At 37.4% G+C, this 18,471-nt stretch overlaps 1 protein-coding gene and 1 non-coding gene across 2 annotated transcripts; one reads left to right on the forward strand and one right to left on the reverse strand.

Moving 5' to 3' along the window:
* Window positions 1-148: 148 nt before the first annotated feature.
* Window positions 149-18,143, reverse strand: LOC122657948 (kinesin-like protein KIN-7D, mitochondrial). The gene is made up of 25 exons (XM_043852751.1): window positions 17,612-18,143; window positions 17,380-17,477; window positions 16,675-16,764; window positions 16,430-16,482; window positions 15,725-15,790; window positions 15,283-15,336; window positions 14,758-14,817; window positions 14,375-14,453; window positions 14,187-14,254; window positions 11,612-11,668; window positions 11,424-11,528; window positions 10,939-11,043; window positions 10,612-10,719; window positions 10,384-10,515; window positions 10,040-10,219; window positions 8,809-9,039; window positions 5,731-5,871; window positions 4,587-4,706; window positions 4,427-4,477; window positions 4,099-4,146; window positions 3,770-3,916; window positions 1,905-2,660; window positions 798-927; window positions 603-714; window positions 149-527 (listed from the first exon to the last, which is right to left on the reverse strand). Exons 1-24 carry the CDS (start codon window positions 17,956-17,958, stop codon window positions 629-631), a joined length of 3,312 nt encoding a protein of 1,103 aa, XP_043708686.1. The 5' UTR covers window positions 17,959-18,143; the 3' UTR covers window positions 149-527; window positions 603-628.
* TRNAN-AUU lies at window positions 8,349-8,420 on the forward strand. Its single transcript has one exon. It is a non-coding gene; the product is annotated as a tRNA-Asn (tRNA).
* Window positions 18,144-18,471: the final 328 nt, after the last annotated feature.

Consider the following 18,471-nt stretch of genomic DNA (forward strand, 5'->3'; position numbering starts at 1 on the left):
ACATCCAAAATGGAGCCAGATCTTCACCCAAATGCTCTAACAAAAACTAGTGAAGGATCACTTCAGGACTAACGTTCGTCATTCCAGATGGTTCCATTTCAATTAAACTCATGGACGAATATTCTCCAAAAACCAATTAGTACTTTTAACCTAGTTTTCAAACAGTGACTAAACAAATTTTAAGGCTTAATGCATACAATGAAATAACAATGTGAGAAACTGACAATTAATTATTTACCCATAAAGAAAACCGAATAGAAGCTTTCTTCGTTATTTAAGCTTCCATCACTCATATGTAAAAGGACAACAGATACAAGAGATCCAATGTAGTCAACACAAACCATAAATTTGCAGAGGATACTCTTGCTCTTCTGTTTCTCTCTCTCTCCTTTTTTCTTTCTTCTCAGGAGATGGAGACAGGACATGAATATAATTCTACACCTTTTAACGACTTACATACAGGCCAACTAATGAAAGAATTGCACTCATATTACAGAAAAATGACAAGTAGTTGAATGGCATGTCCCCTGAAAGAAAACCAGGATTAGAAAGGGTATTAGGAACATCAGACTTTTCGAGTGAGGTAAATGACAGGGGAGTACCTTTACCTGGGACATATTTTGAATTGTTATGAAGTGAATGCAATGATCCTATCAGCTATCTTTGTGCGACAAATTGGACACTCAGAGCAAGCAAGCGAACAAGGCTTGCATACTGTCACACCAGAGAAAGATTGATTAATATTTTTAAATATAAGCAGAAAACACAAACAATAGGAAAAAGTCAAGATTACATACAGCAAAAGTGCCGGCAGGGAAGAAGTATTGCTGCAGTTGGTTCTTCAAAGCATACTTTACACACATGAGAGTTTGCATCCCCATTCCCCAAGGTCTCTAGCTCTTTATCCTTCATCTCTTGCATCCGGGCCTGAGAACATTGAGATACAAAGCAGGAACTCTAATTATCCAGCTTCAAACCCATAGATTAGGGGAAGTTGGGAGCACATTCTTTTACTCTTTTTTTTTTTTTTTTTGGATGAATACATTCTTTTACTTTAATGATCTGTTATTCCTTAAAAATGTCATCATTCATACTTGGCGTGGACATTAATTCACCAAATCTATCAGAAAAAAATGTCATCATTCATTCTTGGCATGAACATTGATTCACCAAATCTATCAGCAAATGTGTAATGTACACAATGTGGCCCATTAAGCAGTTGGATTGCACTCACAATTGGGTTTTAGTAAAATTCCTTTAATTTATATTCAAATTTTGCTTCTTAACTCATTCACAACTCCGACAGCTACAATATACTACTTGCATTTTGTTCTTCATGAGCTAATTGTACATTAAAATGCATATAAGGGAATCATGATTACCTAGTTGTCAAGAAAACTCACAATGCATCCTAGTTTACTTCGACATGGATAGTTGTAACCCACCCTATCCAGTCTTAAGAGTTCCTTGGGAGCTATAAAGATGGGGCTAGCATAAAATTGTTCTGGCATACATGTATATGGCATTGCCCACCTACTTCTGTAAGTCTTATGCCAGTAATTGACAACTCCAATCCATTGTGTATACAAGCAACTTATTGGTTGCATGCCAAAAATGTGCAAAATAGCTGGTCAAAGTGGACACACACCCAATATATCAGAGAAATTCAGAGTGGAAATACGACTATCATGTTGCATTATTCTAGTCATACATGATCTTGAATAAGAGATCATTCATGAGGAAAGCACTACAAATTCAAAAAAACTGAACTAAAAAATTATGTAATATAAACCCTAAAAAGTGAAGTAGCATAAAAGCAACCTTTATAATTTACACCCAACTCCAAGCAGGAAGAATTTAATGATAAAAAACCACTCATGTGAATGTAAACATCAAGCTTTTACCTTAAGGCGAACAACCAGAGGTTCTAGCTCAGGACCATCATGAACAGTTTTCAGACCATCCGAAAGTTGGGTATCTTTTGGGGTGATCTCTTTGCTCTCATTGTCGTTTATTTTTGGATCACTTGCGATATTGGTCCCGTCATTAGATCTCTCGCAAACATTCTGCCCCGTGACAGCCCCCCCATCTTTCTTTAACTTTGCAACAAGCACCCACATGCTTGCTAGATCATTTTCCAGTGCAGCCTCCCTCTTCTTCGCCTCTTCAGCCTTCTTCATATATTCTTCTTCTGCTAGTTCCTTTTCTGCTAAAGCAGCCTCAAGAGCAGCCTCTCTTTGTTTTCTTGCCAGTAACTCCATTTTTATATCATCTGGATCAAGATTCCAAAACTCTACATCATCATATACTGTCCCAGAAACTTCATTAGACCTGCTAGAGAAATAACCCTTTCTCCCAAGCTTAGTGCCTTCAGTCTTGCCATCAGAATACTTGCGGCTAGCACCATTACCACTCGGAACCCCAGCACCTCTAGAATATGCCATTTCTTGAGCAGGCTGCAGCTCTTTTGCTTGTCTTGCATTCTGCAAGGAGAGCTTGGTGACTTCACCAGCCAAATTTTTCAGTTCAACAGCAGCAGCAGATGCCAATTCCTTCGCATAAGAAGCTTCCTCTGCCAGCTTTTGATTCTGTACATGCAATCCACTCTTCTCCCCCATAAGCTGAACATGTTCCAGCTTTAGTTTTTCATTCTCAATCTCCTGTTTAGAAGATTTCATAAAGCTAAATTAGTAGCAAAATTCAGTAACAACCCATTTATTTCTTTATATTTGGAGGGAGGGGGATAGGAATTATGTAGAAACAAAGACTGAAGTAACAGGGTCCAGGATGAGATCAGTCTTACCCAATCCAATGAGGAAAATATTTGATCCATCCAATAAAATTATTAAAGAAAATTTCCTAAATTATCCAAATTTTTTATTTAAAAAAAAGTTAATGGAAAAAATATATAATGATGATTTATTTTTTGCCAACAAACTAATAAAAAAATCATTGTTATGCATTACTAACAAAAAAATTTCCATTTTCTGCTAATGAAGACATCAAATGAACATAACTTTCACCTGAATATCCCAAGTGAATCTTTTTACTAAGAAAGTTGCATCAAGCAGACAAAGTGGACAGAAAGCATGAGGATGTCAATACAGTGAATAACTACCAATTTAAATTGGGTTGACAGAGAAAGTTAAAATAAAAATTATTCCAGTCACATTTATCAATTTTCCAACAACCAACACCAAATATACAATTTATGCCCAAACAAATAAGCCCATAAATGTAACAAGGTCAAGGTAACACGAGAGTGATGAGCTTAGGAGTATATCACATGACGGGGTACCATATGTCCATATCAACAGTATTAATCAAACTGTAAGAGAACATGCTTCAAAACCGTCAACAAATGTAAGTATAGTTTTAACTGCCGTAAATAGGGTGAAGGAATCCAGGAACTTAATAGTATATCTTTTCCAGAAGTTCAAGAAGCAAAAAGGTGGGGGGGAGCATCTGATAGCCTCCAAACTGATATAACTTTTTCGCCCTTCGAGCAAACACTTTCCAAGTAACATTATGCACATTATACTGCTTGAGTACAAAATATTCAATTGAATTCCACTATTGAGTTAATATGACTTTCAAAATGTAATGGCAGAAGCCCATCGAAAAGTTGATGATCACATTTTAGCTTCACAAGTAAATCATATAGGGATAAAATGAAATTACAATAATAAACATTTATTATTATGAATAAAAACATCATATTGCACATTAGCAGTCAAATTTCAGAATGTCAGTAGATCTCAGTAATCACCTTAGACTGAATTTTCCTGTTCAACTCGTTAATGTAATCTTCTGAGATGCATTGCTCAGAGGACAGTGAAGATTTATCACACATGACCGAGGCCAATTGCTGCTGCAGGAGTTGCACTTTCTCTTGCAATTCCTTGTTCTCTGAACACTACAAACAACAACAAAAAATTCGATTTAATCCATGACAGAGGACAAGAATTGGGGAGATGGCCAAAGCCCTTTCAATAATACAGTATGGTTCAGCTGTATCTTCCTAATTGAGGTTAAAAGGGGGGGGGGGGGGGAAAGTCACAACTATTTTATGTAGGTGTGCATATATATATGTATTACCTTATCTTGTAGCTGTTCCTGAAGGACACGATTGTCTGCTGACTTTATCTGCATCCATTAGTATCCAAACTCCAACTGAATTACTAATCCGAATAATTACCACTTGTGAAAGTTTCTCCCACTCAGCGATACCACAGACTTAAAAAGGCTAATACTCAAGGCAGTTCTAGCAACCACCCAAACCAAAAATAAATAAATAGCTGTTCAAGCAAGTAACAACAGAAGCTCCTTCCGGCTTTAAAGATAAAGTGTCGCATAATTTAAATCTTTTGACACCCACTTCTGTAATGCCAGAAAGGTCAATAAGTATATCATAGTTTCTACCCACCTCTAGCTCAAAGCTCTTCTCATTGCACTGAGCCATCAATTTCATCACAGTCTGTTTCATGGGAGAAAGCACAATTGAAATACAAATACTGATGAGATAGTACATTTCAAAGCCAAAAAAAGACAAGAGAGTAATTACAACTAAAAACAAGAGAAAGTACCTGCTGCATATCAACCAATGATGCATTAGATATTGAAGCCTCACCACTCTCAGTAATCCGCTGCTCTAAAACCCTCATTTGCATCTTTTTCTCTTTGATTTCACGTTCCAAGTTTTGAATCTGCGTATATTTTTTGTAGAATACACCAAGCAGTAAATTCAAAGGACCTTTACTAAAAGAACCACAGAATGTGAATGCATGAGTCCTGAATTCAATCAAGTTGTCCGGTAGTAACGAATATAATTCTACAAAAGAAGCAACTTTTCATGTGTATAGAATCCTATTTAAAGTCATCCCTATAGCCTATCTACCAAGTAAATTTGGAAGACACATAGAACAGCCAAACTAATCGGCATTTAACAAGAAGACATCGAAGCTAGTACAACAACCGTCCAGCATAACAAGGGCAGTAAATTTTTTTTATTTTTTTAAATTTCAGACCCCGACACTTCTGCTTTCTATGCAAGTCTATACCATTTTATTTTCGCAGTACTAGCAGTATTGGAGAATCCATATTTGTGTCACACACACACATCAGCTGCAGCAATTCATCATAATGATATATGAAGGACTTCGCAAAGCATGGCTATCACCACAACGGCACAACTGCAGTTGAACAATTATTTGGGAAGCTTTGAATGAGGGTCACGACAAGGGACATTTTGCATTTAGGGTAGGCCTCCTCCTTTTATGCACACTTCTGTTCGGGACCTATCTATTTTCATTTAAAACAAGAACTTTGAACATAGTAGTTTCTTAAAACAAAAATAGACAATTCATAGTTTACCATCTCTTTGTGTTTATAAAATGACAAAAGACATCTTGTTATGAAGGAATAAAGGCATTCCATTATAAAAGCTTTTATTGACTTGCTAAGTTAGCAATGCAACGCAGCCTCCATCTGACTCAAGACAAGCCACTCAACTTTTTTAAAGTTACCTGAGTTTGAACAACTCTTGACCAATTTTGCATAATTTTTACTCAATTGAGTGACTTGCCCAAGTCAAAACATGGCTTTCCAGCCACTTAATTCACACCGTAGCATCCAGGACCATGATATGTTCTGGTCTTGAACCTTCTACAGATGATTAGATTCAATGGAATTCACATGAAGAATAATATGCAGATTGGAAGAAATCTATACCTGAATTTTTGAGGCATCAGGATCATTCACAGACTGCTCCACTAAGCGCTTAAGGGTACTGGTGCTGAATGCAATTTCTCCGGCAAGCATCTTAACCTGTTCAACAAGGAGATCCATCTGATCTGCCATCGTCATCCCAGCCTGCATCCAATATGAGAATAGAAAGGTATAAACAGTTGAACTTAAAGAGTCCACTCAACAGAAGAAAGGAAATGGGAGAAAAATAGATAAGAGAACTGCTGACAGCAACATATAATCCCCATATTCCAGAAGCAGCTTCATTAAGAACCATCAGCTAGTTTTATAACTGGTCATTGTGATATTTTCCAATCACAACCAGTCTAGGATAGATGGCCTCATAAACAATCACTTTTTTGCCTGACAAGTCAAAAGGAATTTTATTAACAGGCCTCCCGTCGGGGAGAGGGCAATATGTACAAAAATAGAAGCTATACAAAAGTATGGAACACTGTTGCCAAAAACTAAGTACAGCTACTGTTAGCAATCGACAAGACAGCAAAACCTTTACTAGTATAAGCCCATAATAGGATCCTCTTCTTAGATAAGATGTCACTCTAAATGTTGTTATGCAGTAAGGATTGTTCAATTGGACCTAGAAAGACTTTATTTTGGTCCATGGATGGATTTTATGGGCCTTGGGCTTCCTCTTTTTTTTTTTTTTTTTGGTGGTTTATTGATGTAATGGGAATCTTTTTGGGCCCATATTTGGGGTCTTAGTTATGTACACAGGATTAAGTATATGGATTAGAATGTGTGGATCCTATGTGAGGTTAAATACGTTTGTTTGGTCTAGAAAAATTCTTTTTTAGTTAAATAATTTATTTCTTACTGTTATTCAGTAATTTATGTTGTTTGGAGTCTTCTATAGCAAGAATTTGGTCAGTTTAAGAATTTGGTTTAGGAGTCCTAATCAGTTTTTTATTCACGTCTTAATAATTAAGGCTGTAATCCTACACAAATTTAGATGAATGAAAAGAATTTAATTCTGTTTTGAGGTTGAGTTGGATTAACTCTCTCCTCTATCACCTTCCCTGCAACCCAGATTTCCCTCCTATTATTCTTATTTTCTTTCTCCTCCTTCCTGCTGGAGCATCTCAGTTATCAGATCTGATCACATTTTGATCACAGTTCAGTTCTGTATCTGAATTCCTTTTCTGGGATGGTAAAGCGACATGGATGCCACCCCAGCCCATTGAGTGCTCTACCTCGGGCCCATTCTATTCTGTTTCTGCTCATATTCCTGCCTAGTTCAGATTTGATCTCCGTTACTCTTTTCTCTAATTTTGGATATCAATCTATCCTTGGGCTTGTGAGCAGTGTGAGATCCAAGAGTTGGATATCCTACTCATTATGCTGGCTCGGCATGGTTGTTGGTGTTGGGTTTTGTGTCTTGTATACTGTAGTGGTCCACTTAATTATTATTGGGCTTGTATATTTTTGTCGCGGATTTTGGTTCCATTACATGTACGAGGATAAAATTCAATTGTGTGGCTATTAGGGTTTTCAAGTTTTCCTATCTATTGTCTCTGTGTTGAAAACCTAGACACAAGCAAGGGGAAATCACATTGTGAGGTAGAGAGTGGTGTAGAGAGTTTTCTAGCTTAGTGAAAATTTTCTGATTCTCTCGGGTTAATGTAGGCATTCGTGCCAAACCACTTTAAATTTCTTGTGTTTTGTGTGATTGATTGTTTAATTTCTTCCTCGTGGCTGTGCATTCATCCCTAACAAATGGTATCAGAGCGAGGTTCGGCAAATCGTTGCAAGGTGTGCACGGAGATGAGGAAAGGGTGATTCACAAGGATAGCAGAAGAAAGGAGAAGCATTGTACGATTCCAAAGTCTAATTCCGTACGTGAGGAAGGAGAAGAGAAGAGTCAAAATAAAAAAAAGTGATTTTAAGGAACTCAAAAGGAAGTTTGTGGTTTCTTTGGCAATAATGAAACCGCAAGGTGGAGGGAGTTTGTATGGAACAGGGAAAATGTAAGTTTTTTTTCCCAAGGAGATGGTGGATAGAAGAACAAGCAATGCATTGGGGAAAAAAAAAAGGATTTTTGAGCCAGTTTTGTATGGGTTTGGGTTCTATACGGAAATTTGACTTTGTATAGAGAGCACGATACAAAGTCAAATATATTAACTATCATGTTTTTTTAACGGTTTTTTGCTTTGGGTCAGTGGTCAGACCACTTGATTGCAGACCATTTTGCCTGAACGGTTCAGACACCAAGTCCATTAAAAAAACACAATGCTTTCCTCTTTTAGACGTTTTCTGATTTTTCATCCACCATAGGAGTGCGAAAAAGAAGTTTCCATCACGCAATTCATTCCCATTGCTTGAAACAGGTCACCCAAACCCTCAATAAAAGGCAGTGAATCAGGTATCAAACTGACTCACCTGCAATTAAACAGAACAGGCAAAGAATCAGCAGGCAGTACCCATAGAAAGTCGGATGATCTATAGTAAGAATACCATCCTTAGTGGCAGTCCAGATGAAGAATGAATTTCGAGCTATGTTAGAAATTGCACATGATTAAGTTCAGTTGATTGTTTTGTTACAGGTTGGCCCAAAGAACGAGAGTCGGCTTCTTTAAGGAAGTTCTTCCTCAGTAGATCAGTGGTAGAGCAGTCAGCTATTAACTGATTGGCCATAGGTTCAAATCCTACTTGGGGAGAATTTCTAGTTATCGCTTTTCTCACCTAGCGACCCTTGTCCTTCTCCTTAGTTCCTAAACTAGCAGAATTGTGGGACATCAAAAGTGGGAAGTTTTTTGTTGTGTTCCAATCCTCAATCTCATATAGGTGAACCTGGTTTGTTCAATTCATACAGAGAGACAAAAACCCCTAAGGAGCGAAGAAAACCTAACCTGCTAGATTTGGGGTTTTCTCGCTAGTTGGTTTCACTTGTGATCTACAACCACCCTAACCTACGTTAGGGGAAAAGCAACCTGACACATTGCATGACAATCATTCCAATGTCAATATAAACTTAAAATGAAATGCCTGATCATCTTGCGTACTAGAACTAGTAATATACATGTACAGAGGACAGAAAATGCATACTGATTGCAGTCTTGAACTGCTGGCCGTCCCACTGATAAGTTCACCTGCCTGAGTTGATTCCGTGATGGAACTGTTAATGGGTGACAGTTCTTCACTCCATTTGCTTGATGATCTTTTGTGTCTAAGATCATTGGATGTGTCTGATGGCACTGAAATAATGGAAGATGGGGAATCTCTCTGATTTTCGCCTTCAACAAACAACGGAGAACCCTCACGCAAAAGATCCAATTTCTGGCATTAAATGAAACAACTGATCAGCATTTTTTTTTTAAAAAAAAAGTGTTCCAGATTGAGACGTATCTATATAAAGTGAATAATTAGTCAACCGCCACAGTATCCAACATAAGGGGGGGGGGGGGCTGCCAAAAGAACCGGATTTATACTCACTAAACGGATTTCAACTAATCCAAACCATGAGATATGATAGGGGGCCAAACGATATTGAAGGACCAAAGTGGTGATAGGTCATAGTGGCAACTAGATGATAACAACAATAAAAAGTACAAAAAGTGGCAACAGCATAGATTTTTAGCCCAAAGGAAGAGACAATGAGCAGCTCAGATACACAAACCTAGGCTGCCAAAATGCATGCGAGCACAGTGCACACGCACACACACAACATCATTAGTAATATTGATATCATAGTTGTCACGGCGTCTAGGCGACCCAAGGCGTTGGAGGGGGCCTGGACACAACACAACCAAGGCACCTGCTTAGGAGACCAAGGCGACACTAGTTGTCAAGGAGCCTGGACACCAAGGCGGTTGCTGAGGCGACGCTTTGACAACTATAATTGATATTTCCTTTTCCAAGTAATGATTTTAAAAAGAGATAGAGCCCAATATAAATATAATTTCTTGTAAGTAAACTTGATACTTCAGAATTTCTTTTATAGGATACGATGCCACTATCCCAAAAAATATAAAAAAAAAACTGAACACCAAACAAATCCATCATACTGGAAATATAACTGCAGAGAGGACTCCATCATCTTCCTATTCTGGAATGAAAAAATGTGTACAGACTTAAGGGGAGTTTTTTTGTCTTTACTTTAGCAGCTAAATAATTAACCAAGCTTCCTTGTGCTAGTAGCAAAGGAAATTCACGAAGTAACCTGAAAGTTTGTGAGGCAAAGTGCAGATTTTGACCTTCTTATGCCCTTACCAACAGCATCAGTGTCAATGTGATTCCGTAGATTTGGGGTGGGATCAATAAAGAGATAGGAGCTTACATCATCTTCAACAGAATGGTGTCGTTGATGACTAGGTACATCACCCAAATATCCAGGAATGGTATTCTTTGTAGAAACAAGGATTAGCTTGGTTAGTCTCTGGATTCTACTCATTAATGCTGCCTTTGCTTCCTCTTCTTCCTCTAATCTTGACTGCATTTTTACTTGGCCCTGTTCCAACTGTTCAAAGAAAAACGAGGCAACTAACAAGAGTCAGAAAAGCTAAAACTAATGAAAGTGATTCTAATTTCAAAAAGTAAAAGAATAACACATTTATCGGCTGTAGCCAACTAATATGTACAAGTATAACCATCAATTCTGAACATATTAATATGAAAAAAAACCTGTTGCCTCAAGCTCATGATCTCCTCGTGACTAACACCAATGAGCATCCCCTTCTTTAGTTGATCAAGTTCTTGTTTGAGGCTCGAAATTTCTCTTTGGTATTTCTTAATCAGTGACTTCTCATCAATGATCTAGAACAAAAATATTTTCAATTACAGTGTGGTTGTAAGTTTTCATCTTAATCTATTGGAGACATACACTATGGCACAAAATAATTAGTTGCCTACCCTATTGCGTGAAGCATAGATTTCCACTCTTTTTGCCCTGCTTGCAAACTTCAATGTATTGTGAGTCTCCTCCATACTGCTTGATGCAGGAGTAACTGTGCATATGAGCTGCAGAAGATGCATTCGCTAATTAAACACATAATGATTCAAGATAAAGATGAGTAACATCTGCTTAGCTTAATCAAGTCATTATTCCAAGGAGAGAGAGAGAGAAGACAAATTTCATGTGGGAAAGAACTGTAATTAAAACAACTGTAGAAAAACAAAGATGCAGCATCAAACAATTGTTCAATAAACAAATGATTGTTTTCACTGCATAATACTTACCGAGACATGCCCATGCCCACTCAACGAGGATTGCAGAAGGCGTGTAAGCTTAGAATCACGATATGGGACATGAGACGCTTTCCCCTCACTCAGTTTTCCAATTACCTTAAAGTTTCAACGCAAGCAGTGACCACAATTTACAAATAAATCAATTTCCATATAATTATTGAATACTAAAGCCATAAGGAAAAGTTGAACATATAAATCTTTACAAATCACAATACCATATAAATTAAGGCAAGAAAGTGAAATTACATATACATGCAATCTAAACACAACTTACTTTCTCTTTCCCAAAAATGCCATGGAAAAAAAAAAAGAACAAGTTTTTTAAAAAACCCTAACAGAGTATAAAACAATTTTAATAGTGAAAGGATGAATTTGCCCCATCTCACAACTCACATGTTAAACCATAGATGAGTCCTATGGTATAGATTATCACTAAAAAATTCAACTTTAATCTGTAATTAAGTATTAGCACCTACAGTTCCAAGAGTAAGAAGGCTTTTGTTTATGTAAGATCCTTCCTTTCTCCTTAGGCCAGTTGTTTCGGTCTTTGAACTCTCAGATCCAGCTAAATCAATCAAATTCTACATGGAAACACCACAAAATAAGATGACCATCCATGAGGAGTAACCACCCTAGACTCAACATTAAATGATTATCAGCATACTAGTTGCGAGAATATCACTCCATCATATTCGTCACCATGAGCACTACTTTCAATCATCTGCAAGAAATTTAAAAAATATAAATCAATGTGACTATAACCAAGAACATGTGACAGAAAGTGCTAGGCAAAATGACTAATACAAAAAAAAGAGGCAAGTATAAGGAAGTAAATACCAAGATACAAAAAAAAAAGTAATGCAGATGAAATATCATCATACATGCATAAAGGATCGTGGAGTACAATAAAACTAGCCAATATATCTCTGCAGTACCAATAGCATATGCCCTCTCTGCTGTTTCTTTAGGGTAAACAGTAGTAATTGACGACTTGTAAGCAAATTATTTGTTATGTTAGACTTGTAATACCACAAGGGTATTATTGTCTTATCCATGTGGTAGTCATTAATTCAGTGTTGTTATGTTTCTATTAGCTATACTCAGTATGTTAGGTAGTTCCCTATTTGTTCTCTAGTTTCCTAATTGTTTTCTACGACTACCAAAACACTGAAGAGTCCTTGCATTCTTGTAATATTAGGTTTATCTATATATACAGTGGGGGACTGCCAATAGGGGTTATCGATTGTTATTCTCTATTGGCAGTCTTGTCTTCTCCTTCCGCAACTCTTCTCTTCTTCTCTCTTCTCCTTATTGTGATTGCTGGTTTTGAGTTCTGATATTGTCACACTATTAAATGGATTTTCTTCATTCCTAATGCAGATTTTAGTTGTTTTAATTGCTTTTGTTATGTTCAAATATTAGATTATGTGTAAAATAAGCTATACTAGAGAAAGTATACGCCAAAGTATGGCGTACAAAGGTAACCTATCCGAAACCATACTACCATTTTGGGTTTGTTTCTTTTACAATCTAAAGGTTCCAATATGTTTAGAGATGCTTGATTAGGGTTTTCCTGAAATTTCGGGCCAAAATATAGCCATTTGACCACAGCAATGGTCAAATGAATTATGCAGCTGAAACAGTACAGATTTCGATCGAAACCTGACAAAAACTTGAAATATTTCGGTGGTCAAAACCAAAATCTTGAACTATGATCCTAACATCGAGTCTTTTCAGCTTTTAGACCCCTGCCTACAAGCTCACACCCTTGACAACGAGAAAACAAACTGTCAAGGATTTTCACTTTCCTCTGTCTGAGTTCATTGTTTTTGGGTGGAAGTGGACCAGTGGGAAGTGCATCCAAACTACAATCTTAGACATGGAAAACAAGGGAACACTAGTGAATACCAATGATTCTAGGTGAAACCATGGTAGCACTTTGTTGTCTTCAGAGGGTGCCTTCACCTTTAATTGACCTCCATTTTCAGTTCATCCATGTCAAGTACAATGATAATTTGACAAGGATAAAGAGGGGGAAAAAAACAATTATCAAGACAGCATTTACAAATAAAGTCATAAATTCATAACCATATCGCTGAAAATGAAGACCACCTAAATCAGAAAGAGCTCATGAGTTGTGACAAAAGTTAATCTCTGGTGTGTATGTACATCTTCAAGGTTTTGTGTGTGCCTAATTCATCCGCTGGGTTTTCCAACCTTGGAATCAAAGAGAACGAGATGTTCAATGAGTAAATAGAGCAAAAGCCTCCCTTATAAAGTGAGATGACAAAAGGTGACATCCAAGGACCCACTTCCCCCCCCCCCCAACAAGACCGCCTAACCACCATTGAACACCCCACCATCAACTATTGGATCCTTGAGAGGAAGCCAATATAAGACCAAATGTTACTCCTCTAATCTCCACATACAATTGAAAATGCTTTATAGTTATATGTCCTAGAAATACCAGGTGCATTATTCCATCCAACCTAGAAAAGCTCCCCCCATTACAAAAATGCTCAAAATTCCCCAATGAACATTGTCAAAGTTGAGCATGATTGTGTCTGCAGAATCGATGGATCACTGACTATCACTTTTTTATCTTCTTTTTTTCCCTTTTGAAACTGAAATAGAAGTACATTAAAAATAAACAAAAATAAAGCTAGATGGGCTGGCATACAATGTACAAATGCTGCATACAAGATCCACTCCTTAATGTTCCTGCAACCTTGTTATCAGTTCCATAGGTTTATTTATACGAAAACAGTGAGATCATAGATTGCAAATAGTGGTCATTGTTGTTGCATTCAACATTTTTAATGAAGTTTGTTCATGAAGTTTGGATAAGGCTTAAAAAATTTTAATGCAAACCTTGACATTCTCAGGTCTCCCTACATTAATAATCAATTTGACTGATATGAACTCTATACATAATATAAATCACAAAGCATCCATATTTCGATAGTACAAATAAAAAATTATTTCACTTCATGGAAACTCCATTACTCTTTGTTGCACTCTTTAAAATCCCCTATAAACCCTCCCTGCCCCCGCCCTGGAAAGAGAGAAGGAAAAGAACATAATACATTCAGAACAACCATCTGGATGTGTGGGGGGTGACAACATAAAGTGGAGAGGAGTACAAAGGAAAGGGAAAAAAATATTTAATTTAACAGTGATCAAGTTCTGTACTCGACAATGCATAATTGGTTATGCTACTTTAGCGAAAAATTAAATACCAGAGTAAATATGGTGTGACTTCGGCTACTGAACAAGTTGAAATTATTTGAACCAACATGACGATGCTCTGTCATTATAAATATCATGAGTTAGAAACCGTGAGGATAGGAACTTTCAAATGTAATAAAGAGACGTCCAGAAAAGGAAACTTGTACAGACAGATGACAGTAGAACACTCATTAAATACCTTCTCCAGAAGCAATAAAAGAAAGAGCATGCCCCGGGGATAAAACAACCTCCTCCTTTATACCCTCAACATAGGTTCCCTGTAGAAATTTTTTGTCCCAAACTTAATAACCAAGGTATAATCAAATGTACACAAGGAACATCCCATCTAAAAGGAAGAGAAGGTCCAATTGTGCAAATATGAAATGCTCCCTTCACCAAATGATTTTTTCATCCAATAAATTAAGGGTTCCAGTCAGCAAAAAAACTGAATGACAATCTCAGAAAGTTCTATATTGATAATAAGAAATACAAAGTAAAATTAAAATAAAGGCTAGAAATCCTTAACACTTGCAAGAGAAGCAATTTTTTAGATTACAAATCTAAAGAAATTAACATTTGAACCTGCGCATCTTCTCTGACACGCAAATTTTGCCCTGTTGGATCAAGCAAGTCATTTATCACCTGAAATCATAAGAAATTAGCATTTAGAGTTGGAACGACATCCACTAGAAGAATTATAAAAGCTCAATACGGTGAGAGTGAATATGAGTATTCACTTTCAGTCTCCCGACCCTTCCTAGGGTTCATGGTTTGGTATACTTCCCCCCCCCCCCTTTTTCTCCATGATTTCCCTTCCCCTTCTTCCCCCTGTTCTCGGGTTTTGGTAATGAATTATTTATTCACCCAAACAAAAATAGTCAAATTCAAATAACATAAGGAGATTAAAAGTATGAATACTACAAATGTAATTACGCATCATTTTTTAAATTAATGATCAAATAGAATTACTAGGTTGAAAATATGGAAATTAACTCTGTGATGTAACTCCAAGTCAGCCAAAGGGTACCAAGATAATCTTCAAGGTATGACCCACAGTGATATTCCCTAGCAGTTGTCTTGATTTGTGCAATGGATAGTACCACTCACCTCATTATAAATTTCAAGATATGACACACGAAGTAAGAACTCTCTTCCAGGAGTCTGCAAGGAAATCAAATATAATTATGCAATGTCCAATAATACTTAACAAATACAGTATGGGAAGGCACTATATAAAATATTTCAAATATGAAGAGAGTTATGGCATTTGATCATGCAATTAGTGTATAACCTTCAAGGTAGCATCAAACAGACACCACAAAGCCAGTAACTGTTAGAAATAATTGGTAGGTTATTTCAGTTGTCATAATGATCCACTAGCTTTTTTTCAAATAGGTTAAGACAGGCCGAGCTAAACTACTATATTGGGAACTTAGAAAGTACTTACCTTATGCTTTAATGAAATTAAAACATCAAGGTTAAAGGGGGGAAAAAAGTTACAATAGCCAGTTTCTAACATCACCATAATGCATAGTGTGAATAGTCTTACATCTTGGATAATGCTGAACACATCCTTGATGGCCAAAGGAATAATGCCTGGAGAAATCTGATCTCCCTGCAAGATTAATAATGGAAAAGAGTCACAAGATAAGGGTAAGAGAAAAATCAAAATAATAGCATCCAACTACTCACACAATGTTTCAGGTCATACTGAAAACTTCTCTGAAATAACATATGTACTTCAATGATCAACAAATGTTAATGGAAACAAAAGGACAAGAAAGCTCAACCAACAAATATGCACTGAAAAACAACAAAAGAACGAATATACAATGAGAATAATCCTGAATCAATGGAACAGCAAATAGAAAATGCAGGAGAATCACAACCATAAATGCATGTTAAAGCACAAGCGCATGCACACAACTGAAGCCAGCAAACCCATCTGAGTCCTTTTCTGGCCCCAAGCCTGGAATTATGTTCAACTACTTCTCTGTTATACTTTCCCTAGTCCAAATAATAGAAAAAGGACAATCTTTATAGCCCTGGAGACAAGTCCCAATCACTATGACACAATGAACTCAACAAAGTTCAACTCCAATAAACCACGTCCCAAAAGAATCCAAAAACAGTTTAACATTCATTTGAAACTCACTACAGTTCCTTCATCTTCATTCATCATTTCCGACTACAAAAACTGTAGAAACAACGGGGGAGGTGACAACCGTTTAATCTTGGACAACTAGGGACTTACATGCATAGTGTGCGTCTTTCCACTGCTAGTAACACCATACGCAAAAACAGTCCCTGCATTGTGAGCATGTATTGTTTTAGTCAAGGATCTTATCAATGAAATCCAGTCCACTTAATTAATTGCAGCATTCCACCTAGCTGGGGGATAAAGACATTCAATTCCTTTAAAATAGAGTTCCGTTTCCAGGGTAGCTAGCATCAATTCCAACATGGCAATTATTAGATTCTCAGAATAAGATACACTACCATTGACACCTTCCATAGCAGCCTTGACTACTGGTCGAGCAGCTACGTCATAGACTTGCTGGGAAGTTGTGGAGGGCCCAAAAACTCTATCTGTAAAACCAGCTGAGTGTATAAATATATAATACACAGGGCAGAAATAGCAAGTGTATCAAAGTAACATATTATGAACAATGAACAGGTGTGTACCCGTAAACAAAAAAGGCAATACGGATAACACTTCATGTATACAATTCAGCATTTCAACAATTTTAGTAAAACAGGGAGCTGATAAAAAGGGTAGGGGGCAAGCCTACCGATGAAGCCATCAGAAATTTGCCATAATGCCTCCAGTTCTATGAGCAAGAACCAGAAATCCAATCTAATTGGTCAATTCTGTCTGCTAAAGCGGAATTACTTACCCATATTTGGTGTCCCGGTTAGATGCAGCAAAGTGACTGCTGACTGAATTTTAGAAGAAATGGCGGCCATTTACACAGCTATGCTCTTAATTAAGAAAACGATACAATGACCTCCAGAGAAAGCATTAAGTAATACCAGAATAAATGATAAAAAAAAAAAAATTTGCATCCATCAAAATGGAGGGTAAAGAATTTAATGAAATGGAAACTGCATAGATTGAAGCTTAGCGCTGTTACTAACAAATTCCATAGGAGCAGTTCAGAATGTTCCAATTCAAAGCTGGAATTCAGGTAGTAGTAGTAGTACCAAACGCATATGCCGTAGCAGGATTGTACTCGCTGCGCACGATTTTATCTCCATCAGCATACCATGAGATCTCATCTCCGCGCTGAAATTCCCGTTCACTACAACCGAAAAATCTCAAGTCAAAATCTTACAGTTGCATGGACTCACACTGCAACACTAAAACCCCAAATCGTAATTCCTCCAATGAAATAACCGAACGGATCTACCACTATCGTTCCAGATCTAACCGCACCTCATCGGCCTAAATCGAACCGTAACTGAAATGCTATCTCCCGATCTCGACGAGTCAACCGGCTCTCCAATGACCTCGTCCACAGAAGCATAACCAACCGGAGTACCGCCGGCATATCCTCTGGAGGCATGGTACACTGAATCGCTACGGCCGCGACTGGGCGTCATAGATCGAGTGGTGAATCCACTACCAGAACCATACAATGAAGAAGTTGAAGGAGAGCTAGAACGAGGGATTAATCTGCCGTTGAGAAGCGATGACGACGAGGACGAGGAGGAGTAAGAGGTCGACGGCTTCCTATAACCGAAAGGTGAATTGCTCCGCACCCTCGACGAAGAGGCTGCCATTCCTCGAAACACCACCAACCGATGGTGATGGAACCTCTTCTCCAAATAGATTAAGAGAAGAGAATAATAACCACGGAAAGTAGAAGACGACGATGAATGAGGATCTATCTGTCTGTCAGTCCTCACATGCTCCCGAAGACAAAGTGAAGAACGAGAACCAACCTTTTTTTTCCATTGGTTCCTCCGAAAAAATTAAAACGAATACTAGAGACACTTTGAGCTTTAAACTTTAAAGAGATCGGTTAGTGAGAGCGAAGAAGTATGTTTGAGTGAGTGATTGTTGTGTTCCTTCATTTTTGAGAGAGTTGCAGAGTCGGAAGTCGATCCCCAAGAAAAAGGACAGAGAGACTTGTAAGTTACAAGTTCAAATTCGAGGCCCAAAAAATAAGATAAAATTCACCCAGCTTATGACTTATTATTGAGTGATTACTTGTGAAAAGGTATATAATGGTGACGTGGTAGCTACGATGACGTGGGAGAAGGATGGTTCTGATACGAGTTTAAAGTTTAAAC

The sequence above is a fragment of the Telopea speciosissima genome, chromosome 4, assembly GCF_018873765.1.
Source record: "Telopea speciosissima isolate NSW1024214 ecotype Mountain lineage chromosome 4, Tspe_v1, whole genome shotgun sequence".
Taxonomy (NCBI): domain Eukaryota; kingdom Viridiplantae; phylum Streptophyta; class Magnoliopsida; order Proteales; family Proteaceae; genus Telopea; species Telopea speciosissima.

Coding starts and splice junctions, on each gene's coding strand:
- LOC122657948 (XM_043852751.1), bottom strand. CDS start 17,958: ATGGCAGCCTCTTCGTCGAGGGTGCGGAGCAATTCACCTTTCGGTTAT. Junction 15,337..15,724: donor TGTTCAGCATTATCCAAGAT/GTAAGACTATTC, acceptor ATTTCCTTGCAG/ACTCCTGGAAGAGAGTTCTT. Junction 4,707..5,730: donor CTGATGCCTCAAAAATTCAG/GTATAGATTTCT, acceptor AAATATACGCAG/ATTCAAAACTTGGAACGTGA.